Here is a 12,160-nt window from a genome sequence, read left to right as displayed (position 1 = left end):
CAGACTATTTTATTTTCAGATTTCTACTTCTGACCCAGTTGAAATGCTTCACTATGCTTACCCCAGGTGTCTTGGAACACTCTGCTTACAGATGCTCTGAGTGGATCCAGTGGACAATGTGTTAAATATATAAATGAATGCCAGTGCTCCTTAATTGCCTAAGGTACAACAGCAGTGTTTCTTTGAAGCATTTTGGCCATCTTTATTCGATGCAGCGAGGCTCCTGCTAATGCTGAGCAGCTTGATCTTGACGTAGTGGGAACAGATGTGCTCAGATTGGGCTGTGCCCTGGGGCAAGGAGAAAGTCAGACCAACTGCTGGACTCATCATCATGACATGCTGATTTGTAATGGAAGGGCAAAAGATTTGGACATGACTGGAGGACACAAGGTACAGTTTCGAGCAGACCTTTCTGTCACATGATATTCACATTGGTGATTACTTCCTTTAGATGCCTTAGAACAGGGCCTACTACAAATGGATTTACAGTGTGCTTAGAGTAGAACAGTTCATTCCTAGAACTGATATATAACGGGCGCTGTTTTTCATTGATATCAATCCTATTTCCCCATCTCAGTTAGATGTCTGAAATAAGCATTGAAGAATCAGAACTTGCAAGCTCAAGGCTTTTTGAAGAGTCATTTTCAAGTACTGAAGCCAAGGTAAACAGCATAAACAATTCACCACAAAATACTGCAGACACTACGACCTTGAACAATAAACAGAGAATGCTGGAAGATCAGTCAGCATCTGCAGCGAGGGAAACAGTCAGTCTCAACTCTGTTGCTCTCTCCAAAATTGCTGTGTGATCTGATGAACATTTCCAGCATAGGGATCTGGCCTGCTCTATTCAGCACTCTTCGGTAGCCCCAAGGCCACTGAAGTAATTATTATTGTCTACTTCTAAAATATATTAACCAAAGTTCCTCTCTGCAGACCAGGAGTGGCCTCCCCTCCCACTAATGGCTCTGCAGTCACCCAGTCCCACCCTTGTGCCACCTCTTGGGGGGATTTATCCAAAGGTAACCCAGCTGCTGAGCCATACCACGCTCAATTGTTTGTTTCCATTGGGTGAGGTGACCGCCTTCAGAAAAAGGTCTGAGGCCTAATTTTTAGCAATCCTCAAGCCTTTGCGACAGATGGATGTTCTCCCTTCCTCGTCAAATCTAGCCCAGAGCATGTGGATTTTGGCTCCTTTCTGTGGGGAAGAAGAAGTAGTTCTGGCTGGGAGACTGCAGCGTGAAGGTGTGTTGTGGAGTCATCAGACTGCAGATTTGCTTGGTCATGGTTTCGGCTGCAGAAGTCACAGCATAACATGAGATGGAGGCGAGTGGGAAAATCACATGTGACCTGGAGATAATGAGAGTTCTCTCATTTCTGTTACCCACAACTCCTCAGATTTGCTTTTGCTAGCTGACTTTTTGTCAAACAGGAAACATGGTGCGCAAGTCAGGAGAAAACCACATCTACAGCAGGTGCCATCTCCCTGGCCCAATGCCCATTCCTGGAGCAGTAAAGGTACCTACATCAGACTATTGCTTATTGACAATATTTCTGCCTTCAATACTATTATTCCAAGCAAACTCTGGATCCTGGGAATTAAGCTCTCCAGCTGCAACTGGATCCTTGACTTCATGAGCAGCAGACCGATCAGTGAGAAAAGGCAGCACCACCTCCGCCACAGTTATTCTAAACATTGGTGCACCCTCAGCCCACTGATCTACGTTTGCAGATGACACCCGCCTCCTGCACCCCCCCCCCATAATAGTCCGCATCTCAAATAACAATGAGTCGGAGTACAGGAAGAGGATTGAGAGATGAGTGATATGGGTGTCCTAACAGTAACCTTTCCCTCAATGACAACAGAAGAGCTGGTCAGGAGGACGACCAAGCCCAAGCCAACTGTCATGGCCCCATCTACTTCAATTCCATTTGGTCTGTTGTACTCTATGCTGGTTGATTCAAGAATGCATCTAGATTAGGGGTTCCCAACCCAGGGTCCTCAGACCCCTTGCTTAATGTCCATAGCGTAAAAAAGGTTGGGAACCCCTGGCCTAGATACTTCTTAAATGCTGTAAGTGTCTCTTTCTCTCAACCCCCTCAGGCAATGTATTTCATAATCAAATCATTCACAGAGTGAAAAACTTCTTCCTCAGATCTTCGGATGCAGAGAAGATTTACACGGATGTTGCCTGGATTGGGGAGCATGCCTTATGAGAATAGGTTGAGTGAACTTGGCCATTTTCTCCTTGGAGCAACGGAGGATAAGAAGTGACCTGATAGAAGTGTACAAGATAATGAGATGCATTGATCGTGTGGAAAGTCAGAGGCTTTTTCCCAGGACTAAAATGGCTAGCATGAGAGGGCATAGTTTTAACGTGCTTGGAAGCAGGTACAGAGGAGGTGTCAGGGGTAAGTTTTTTACGCAGAGAGTGGTGAGTATGTGGAATGGGCTGCCAGCGGCGGTGGTAGAGGCAGAAATGAAACGTCTTTTAAGAGACTCCTGGATAGGTACATGGAGCTTAGAAAAATAGAAGGCTATGGGTAAGCCTAGGTAATTCTACAGTAAGGACATGTTCGGCACAGCTTTGTAGACCGAAGGGTCTGTATTGTGCTGTAGGTTTTCTATGTTTCTATGTTCCCTCTAAAAGCTCCTACCCTAACCTTAAGCCTATGCCCTCTGCTTTGGGGAAAACTTACATATCAGGAGAATGAACAGTTTTCACATAGCCGGCATAAAGCAGCTTGTCGTCCATTGGAATCAGCACACGAAGGCCATCCTTGAGCTCATCCTTGTCAATCACACATGAGCGAGGAGCTGTAGGAAGTGAAGGAAATCTCTTGTTAACTCCTTGGTGATGAATCTCTGTATCCAACCCTGATGGAATGTAATCCCATCAGTGATAACGTCTATTAACACTGTGTCATTAATTAACATTCCCTAGAAGCTTGACAGAGACTTACCATACACAAAATGTAGCAAGAATTACAGGCGATAATCAAAAAAGAGAAAAGAGACAGAGGGTCAAAATTACAACAAAATCTGCAGATATTGGAATTCTAAAGTAAAAACTGAAAATGTTGGAATTGCAGTAACCCAGCAGAATCTGTAGAAGATGCTGTGTTATCTGCTGAGAAGCAGACGGCTTAAGTGTGTGGGGAACTCACGGAATCAGACTTTATAAAACCACAGAGATAAGGAAAGACAAAAGCTCTGGCAATTTAATTATAGTTTGGACAATTGCACAAATCCCAATCAAGCCCATATTTAAGGTGCCTTTATTCAGATCCATTATCCACAGGACTATAATGTCTCTGGCTAGGCTGCAAGCAAAATTTTTGTTTCCCAACAAGTAAAGCAGATGTAAGCATGCACGCATGCTTCTCTCCCCAAGTATTTTCAGAAAATAAAATGGAAAAAACTGCAAGTAGCAAGGAGGAGAGAGGTTCTTGGAATAGACCACATAAGCAGAATAGGCTGCTTCTCTGCTACACAAGCTTAATTTTTTAAAATGTTTTCTTTATAACAAAAACAGCTCTGGTGTTATGAAAATGGGAATTTAAACTTATAGTCATTGTACTGAAGGACTACGCATTGTCTAGTGGGACCATTTATAAATAAAAAATGAGGCTTTTAACGGATTGGCAATAATTCATCCTGTCAGGTAAAATAAAAAGGAAAAAAAGGAGGGCATTTAATATTTTGAGAATAACTAGCCCATGATGTAGCGGATTTCTTTTGCAAAAGACTTGCTAATATCTGTGACTGTACCACATGTGTAGAGTGGATAGAATGAAGGATAGCTAGCCCAATACGGAAATGAAGGGTACAAGAAACACAGATGAGATGCACAGAGTAGAAGCGAAAGCTTTCAGCTTGATCAGAGAGCCAGGGCACAGAAGAAAAAAAAGTGATCATGCATAAAGTACCCAGTATTGGCAGAAAAGCCTCACAAGAGTTACTCCTGATATCCTTAGAGAAATATCATAGGCCAATAATTCTGCTTTTGTTTTACAGATGACAAAAAAAAATCAGCATAAAATTCATTTTATAATAGAGAAGTCACTGGAAGGATAAACACAAGAGATACTATAGATGTTGGAAATCCAGAGCAACACACAGAAATACTGGAGGCACTCAGTAGCTCAGGCAGCACCTACGGAAAGGAATAAACAGTCAACAGTCAGTTTGAGCTGAGAACCTTCATCAGGACTGGAAAGGAAGTGGGAGGAAGCCAGGATAAGAAGGTGGCGGGGGGGGGGGTGGAATCGGGGGGCAGAAGGAGTACAAGCTAGAAGATAGGTGAAGCCAGATGGGTGGGGGAGGGGGGGATGAAGTGAGAAGATGGGAGGTGATGGGTGGAATGGGTAAAGGGCTGAAGAGAAGGAATCTGATAGGGGACGAGAGTGGACCATGGAAGAAAGGGCAGGAGGAGAGGTGTTAGGAAAGTGAGAAGAGAAGATGTTAGTGGGGAGCCAGAGTGGGGAATAAAAGAAGAGAGAAGGGGAAGTGGAGAAATTACCACATCCAAGAAATCGGTGACAATTCCATCAGGTTGGAAGCTACCCAGATGGAATATGAGTTGTTTCTCCTCCAACTTGAGAGGGGCCTCGTCGTGACAGTTGAGGAGTCAAGGACTGACATGACGGAATGGGAATGTGGATTAGAATTAAAATGATAGGCCACTAGGAAATCCTACTTGTTACAGACAAGTTAGAAAGATATTATTTTTAAAATATCAGAACATTACGCTTGAGAAATCTCTACATAGATGAATACAACACGCCTAGCCAACTCTGCAGACTTACATCATTTGAACTCTACTATCCCTGGTACAGCAAATACACAATGAAATAGTTTACCAGCAGGGCTCAACAGACCTGGTGTTGTGGGCCTTTCAATGAGCATGCTCAGTGGTAGGTTCTCATCCTCAGAGAAGCTGCTGTCTTGATTCTGCTCGAAGTCCTCATCAGCTGCCATGCTCTCCATGAGCTTACTGACAGCACCTCCCTTGGAGCGCACCTGTTGGGAAGGGGAGTCAGTAAATCAGTGCAGAGCTAATCGTCAACACAAAGGAGAAAGAGCTTCAGCTTCCACAAAGCAACAATGACTCACTACAAACAAATTCTCAAACCTTCCAAAAGGAGCAGGTTAAATGCAAGAAGAATATTTCCTAGACAGCAACAGTGGTCACGCTTCTAAAAATTACTACGCTGGCTGCTACATGCTTGGCACTGTCTGAGGTTGCGAACATGCGATGTAAATGAAAAATCTCTTTTTTTTTTGCACAGACTAACATGAACATCCATGAAGCAACATTGTTCGGAGAAGGGATTTGTTTCATCAATGTGGGAAGAGAATTGAAGGTATCAGATTGCTGTGTTTCTCTGCATGAGAGAGACACAGGGGGTGAGGAAATCATTAAAATGGGCTCCTGGAAAGTTCAATGCTAATAGAGATACCTAGAAGGAACCACAGATGTGCACTTATTTTAATTCCTGCTTTGACAGTACAGTAAAATATGTAAATCTACAGTTATTATAATTAGGAAACATAATTATATGGAGGAAGCCTATTATGGAAAGAAAGCAGGAAAGCTGATGTCAAATTGGTTGTTAGGATCAGGTGTTCGCTGACTTTCTTTGTACCATTCAGCACATTGACAGAGCGTGAGGGGCCAATCTTAGATGTCAAAATATTCTATATTCATTTAGAACTGCAATATGGTCTATAATCCCACTAGACAATAGGGAATACGGGCCCTAATATCTAACCCCTTCAATGTCGGCCATGGGTCACTTGGAAACATTCTTGATTTCAAATCGGATGGTTGAAGCTTCGACAACACAAGTAGCATCTGTGCTTAAAGACCTCAACCGTGTAGTGAGGGAATGTTCCATTGATGGAGGTGCCATCTTTTGAATGAGATATTACATCATGGCCTCATTTCCACCCTGCTTTAAGGGATATTATGGTATGCATCAAGAACAGCGGCAGAGTTACCCTAACTGGCCTGGCCCACATTTTCCCAACAATCTACACTTCTGAATAAAGCAGTGTGCTTGGTCACAGATCATCGTGTGCGGAGGCTTGTCAAATGTAAATGATAGTGTTCCTAGAGTGATAGCACTTCTAAAACATTGAATCAACATTTCAAGCATAGAAAGTGCTTTGGAACATCCTAAAAGAGAGGTGAAGAGTATCACACCCAGTGGAAAACTTTCTTTGGTTTATACCACATTCTTCTTTGCTGTGGGGTACACTAGTTATTGAATGAGTATGCGGGCGGCTACATTAATGATTAGGAAGCATGGGATTGGAATCCTACCATTCAAATTCAGTTAACGAAATAAATTTGGAATAAAAACTTAGTATCAATAATCAATAGCCACAAAAGAAGTTCAGTGTCATTAAAAACCCAAATGGTTTACTAATATCCTTATTAGTGTGAACTATATTTCCTGTTTTTCTTGTGAATGGTGGGAACGCTACTGGAATTTTACAAGACACACTTAAATGGGCAAGGCATGGTGGGGCAAATGAATGTAGTGTACAAGGGGAAATGGTGGGTGGATGGACCCATTTCTGTGCTACACAACTCTATGACAAAAGACATACAATAGTATCAGAGTGTTGGTTACCTCTTTCTTCCCATCCTTTCCTTTCCCTTTGCCTTTGCTCTTTTTGCAGGGACTTGTGGTGCGGAGGAGGCCGACCCTGGGTTCAGGCAGGTTACTGGCCGTCTGGACTGAGGCTAAGCCAGGGGACTGTGGTTCTTTACCCTTCTTTCTCTGAAAGTGGGAAATACAGTATCGAATCAATAAACTCTCCTCCTCACCACCCCCCTGGTACACTTTATCTCATGGCTTGTGCCTACTTCCAAGCTCCTTTCCCAGTGAAGTGCGGCACAGCGGAAATGATGCTCGGAACGCCTGATTCTATCTTCCAAAAGAGCGAGAACGACCTCAGTTTCACGCAGACATTTCCAAGGAGTTTAGAATTGGAAAGATTTTGGCCATGAGGTGCCAGCATGAAGCGTGCCTGGACAGGAAGTAGCTGATTGACCTGACTTTCTGGTAGGGTCCTTGCTAGGGAGGCATGGTGTGCTTCTCTGAAGACGGTTATAACTCGGCACCTTCAGAATACACAGGAAGAATTTTAAAACTGCCTTTTTCTAGAACATATCTTTTGTGGGCAGCCACAGGAAACACCTTAAGCATCCTGAGCTAGAAAGGTCCAATGCTTGCTGCACCTATCTCTATGAAATTTTGAATAAGAGCTCCTTAAAATACATTAGGCCCTAAAACTAATTACTTAGCTGGCCTTTAATTTGTTTTAGATGTCTACCAGTAAACCCAAAGGAAGACTTTAGCCGTGTAGCCCACCTGAACACTAAGGAGTCACTCTGTGTTCCTGTTATATTCATCCAAGTTTTACACTACAACATTCAAGGCTTTGGAATTATTAAAACTTTCCTATTGAACCACCTCACATTTGCTTGTGGAGGGATTGGAAACCTAAGAAACAGCAATGATAGTCTTGCTTCTGTGAGGAGAGTGCCAGAAAAATAAAATGAGAAAGTGGTTGAAGCAGGTACAATAACAAAGTTTTAAAAGATAGTTGGACAGGTACATGAATAGGAAAGGTTCAGAAAGATATAGGCCAAATGCAAGCAAAAGGCCGGAGGATATGTTTCTGCATTGTATAACTTTATGACTCTATAAATGAAACTCTCTTCAGGAGAAATCACTACCTTGTCCTTTGCTTTGGATGCATCCTTCTTCGGACTCACCGCTGAACTCTTAATGCATCGACTGGTTTTAATAGTGGGGGTGGTGCTCGAAGGGGCCGTCGGTGAGAGAACAGCGCAGGCAGAAGCATCATTGAGGAAAATCCTCTCACTCCGTCGCCTGTTCCACAAGTCGTCATCGCTGGCTTCAGGGCCAAAGTCAAAAGTGAACTCCCGGGGCGATTTCTGCTTGGCCTTCTTTTCCTTTTTCCCTTTCTCAACCCCCCGCTGCTTGTCCTGACTCTGCTGTTCGCTCATGCTGCTCCCTTGCTCCTGAAAAGATTTCTTTGCCCGTGGCAAAGCAGCAGACTTCTGTTTAATTTTGATGTCACTTTCAGAGTCTGTGTATTCAAATTCTGTGCCTAGACATATAAAAGCAAACCTTAATGTTAGTGCCTTATGGTTTTTTAAAACTGTATTTAAAGAGAATAATGCACTGTAAGAGGTTATAAAATGCACGGGATGAATCATTCAGAATTCTCAATTGTATTGAAGTTCACATAACCATACAACTTTGATGGTCCCATTTCACATACAGGTCCTCCCCAGGATATGAACCCATGACATATGGAAGAAGGGTGGATTTGCCAGCCGCTGCAGAGCTGCAGGCACCTTCTGCCAGGTAGGAATGGGGCACTTCCTCGTACTATCTCTCCCCAACCCCCAGCCCTAAGCAGCAAGAGTCAGGGGCTGTGTTGAGTGGAGCAGAGCCGGGGGCGTTGCGGACAATCACTCGCTGAGTCGATGAGGCTGATTGGCTGCCGTTCCTTCTGTACCTGCTTGCTCTCTCTGATTATAGCTGTTTCTGTGATCCTCGCCCACACACTGGTTTGTTCTTTTCCAAGGTATGAACAGTTCAGGTTGTGATCAGTGCTCAGGAGCGGAACCCTCCTGTAACCTGTAGACTGCCTGTGTACCTATTGGAACATCAGCTCTAATGGACACAACACGTAAAATGGAATGATCAAAATGAAGACTATTGTATGATTCTGCTGTTCCAAAGGAGAAATGCAATCTTTCAAAAGCTCTGATTCCAGATGGGTGAATATATGTTGGTGTCTCTTATCGCAATTATTTCACATTCACATTCACATTCACATTTATCATTGAGGTAAACACTCACAAGGCACAATTCGGGTCCAGCACATGAGTATGTCTAAATTTACTAAATAATTTCAGGTAATTGCTGCTACACCTCATTAAGGATCGTGAACATGACGCAGCACATCACACAAACCAACCTTCCGTCCGTGCACTCACTTTACACCGCACGCTGTTGGAGCAGTGCTGCCAGGATAATCAAGGACACGACCCACCCAGCCAACACACTTTTTGTCCCTCTTCCCTCCGGGAGAAGGCTCAGGAGCTTGAAGACTCGTACGGCCAGATTTGGGAACAGCTTCTTTCCAACTGTGATAAGACTGCTGAACGGATCCTGACCCGGACCCTCCAAATATCCAGACCTGCCTCTCGGTTTTTTTGCACTACCTTACATTCCCTTTTCTATTTTCTATTTATGATTTATAATTTAATTTTTTAATATCTACTAATTTTAACTAATTTTAATATTTAATATTTGTAATCCAGGGAGTGGGAAGCGCAGAATCAAGTATCGCTGTGATGATTGTACGTTCTAGTACCAATTGTTTGGCGACAATAAAGTATAAAGTATAGAAGTTTCATCTTTTCTGTCTTGCTTGATTCCAGCTTTTTTGACAACAGTCTGATGTTTGGTGTCATGAAGCTCATCTGCACAATTCTACACTGGGCTACGTTCTCAAGTTTCTTCCCTTGCTCCCTACAAGTAAACTGAACAAAGCAGAGATATATTAAAACTGGTTTCCTAAACCTTTAGCAAACTGTTACATTGAATTTCCAACAGTATATTACACAGAATCCTGCATTAAAAGTAACAGTGCACATCACTAATTTTACTTGCAAGACATTATTACATGTATATCTCCATATGACTTCACCGGGAATTACGATATTATCCCCAGTGTTCATAGACCACACTTTAAACTAATTTTGATTTCATAGTTTTAGAAAAATGTTTGAGCTGTAACTTGTTTCTGGTACCCACATGTTGGCTGATATGCCTTGTGGGAATTGCAGACTGGATGAGGCACAAGATCAGTCATGATCTCATTAAAAGGTGGTGGAAAGCCAAGGGGACTGTTGGCCTATTCCTGTTTCCATTTCTTATGTGCCATCTTTTTCCTCATGATTAATTGTCAACTGTAATCTCACTGTAACAAACTGTACTGTTACCTAACATAAAACGAAAATTTTAAATATAAGTATTTAAACAAATAGGGATTTTAATGAAGTGGATAGTTGGAGATGTTCCCTTAGCATTTATTAATGGATAGGTGGAGATGTTCCCTAAGCATTTATTACTGGATAGGTGGAGATGTTCCCTTAGCATTTATTAGTGGATAGTTGGGGATGTTCCCTTAGCATGTATTAGTGGATAGTTGGAGATGCTCCCTTCAGTGGAGGGGGTCAAGGACTAGAGGTCACAGGTATAAAATAAAGGGGTAAAGAATAAAGAATGACATGAGGAAGAAATTTGTTGAACTGTTGTGGCTGGAATCTGGAAAGAGTTGCTTGCAGATGCAGAGCCAGTTTCACTGTGACTTGCAAAGGGGAATTGGATGAACAGGTGATGAAATGAAAATGCAAAGCCATGGAGGAGTTGCTGGGGATTGGCGGTGGAGCTGGTGAGTGGCTCTGATGGACAGCTGGTATGGACACGATGGGATGAATGGCCTCCTGTGCTGCAGCTGGTCTATGATTCCATGGCTTCGCAATGATCAGGACAATCTTGGATTATTGCCCACTTCGATCTAGCTTCATTAAAATAAAAGGCTTTAGACTCAAGCCTGTCTGGATGAGGTTACATTTCTTTGGATCTGACAGGTTTCCATTCAGCTCATTTGCACAAGCATTGTACCAGCCAGAAGAATGCATGGCATTGGTCTATAGATCCTTCACTCGACACATCCCTCACATTTCTTGTGTAATTTTGCAAAGGAGCCTTGAAGTGCCATCAGACGTTTCAGTCACATCAACCCTGTTCCCTGTAAAGTAGCTTCCAAACATGAAAAATTCGAACTTTCAAAATCTAAACTACATTAGATGGGTTCCTGAGTCAGATAAGGAATAATGCAGAAAACTCTCCACTTGGAGGCGGGACTGTCAGGATCACAGCTTGGGGCATTCCTTGAGCCTGACTGTTTCAATATTATTTGAATGTTCCTTTGAATATGAAAACACTGACATTATTTATTCCTAATCTGGAAATACGTTGTTGGGAGATCATTTTCTGCAGAGCATTTGGAGAAAGTCACCTTCATGCGAAGCCGGTCTTCCTTCAGTGGAGCATAAAACAAATGAGATGAGATCTGAAACAGGCACCGATCTGAAAAGGTCCTGATCAGGACTAAGTGTCAGTACAGTCATTACAGTGACGTCACCACTGAAGATTGGCCTTAAGAAACAAGGTGACTTCTGAATCGATTAAAAACAGCATGACCCATCTGGTCTTCAACATTCACACAGAGGAGATTTTTGATCAAAAATCTCAAATATAAAACTAAAGAAACATCCCTTTGACTTGTTTCTGTTACTAAACCCGAAGGGACCTTTGTTCTTGGTCATACTTAGCTTCATTAAGGTAGTTACTTGGCCTATGTGTATCTGACCTTACTGAAGTAGAAAGGCCAAGAATAACAGCTTCCTACCAGCTCTCACAAGTGAAGGTCAATGTCAATTAATTAATCAAACCCATTGCACAAAAGGCTGGACAATTTATGTGCTGAACTATTCTCCCACAATGAAACTTCATGGAAAAACAAACATTCCATTGCCTTTAGTGCTTTTTTTTTCCACATGTTCCAGCATTTCATTGGAATAAAGCAAAAAGGAATCCTTGGAAGTTAAGGTTTTTGAAATACGGCCAGACCCATGGGGGTAGTGTTCTGCATTTAAAGCAAGTGTTAAGCTGGCACAGCACAGGGAACCGGCAGCTGTTTCTCCCAGTGCCACTGTTGGCCAATTTGATGTTGCGCTCCATATACAGTGCTGCACATTAAACTCCTGTTAATAGACCAATACTGCGAAGTTAAGCAATTGACAGTGTGTTAATTGACTTGCTGCTCCAGCTCTTAAATGGAACCTGGCCACCAAAGCACAGCACTCCCAGAAGTCACGGTGAGACTTTGCACTGAGCTGGCAAAATGGGTCCTCGCGTTTGCACGGGAGTAAGCTCTAAGGCTCAGTGACGCTGATTCAAGGTGGTTTATGGACATTATTCAGTGTATGACTGTAAGGGAGAACAAAATGATTGCTACTCCGGATCCAGTGCA

At 42.8% G+C, this 12,160-nt stretch overlaps 1 protein-coding gene across 8 annotated transcripts in view; it reads right to left on the bottom strand.

Moving 5' to 3' along the window:
* tnrc18 (trinucleotide repeat containing 18) overlaps nt 1-12,160 on the bottom strand; it is a 165,398-nt gene that overhangs the window by 25,812 nt on the left and 127,426 nt on the right. For 7 of the 8 annotated variants that reach the window (XM_072268661.1, XM_072268664.1, XM_072268658.1 and 4 more), the window contains 4 exons: nt 7,755-8,152; nt 6,643-6,792; nt 4,882-5,023; nt 2,701-2,818 (listed from right to left, as the gene is read on the bottom strand). In XM_072268661.1, coding sequence (XP_072124762.1) covers nt 2,701-2,818; nt 4,882-5,023; nt 6,643-6,792; nt 7,755-8,152 — 808 coding nt within the window. The remainder of the gene's footprint in view (nt 1-2,700; nt 2,819-4,881; nt 5,024-6,642; nt 6,793-7,754; nt 8,153-12,160) is intronic. The other variant, XM_072268665.1, reaches the window with a different exon arrangement.

This window comes from Mobula birostris, chromosome 9 (genome assembly GCF_030028105.1).
Source record: "Mobula birostris isolate sMobBir1 chromosome 9, sMobBir1.hap1, whole genome shotgun sequence".
Classification (NCBI taxonomy): Eukaryota; Metazoa; Chordata; class Chondrichthyes; order Myliobatiformes; family Myliobatidae; genus Mobula; species Mobula birostris.
Note: the sequence above shows the minus strand (reverse complement) of the source record. Positions and strands in the feature narration are given on the sequence as shown.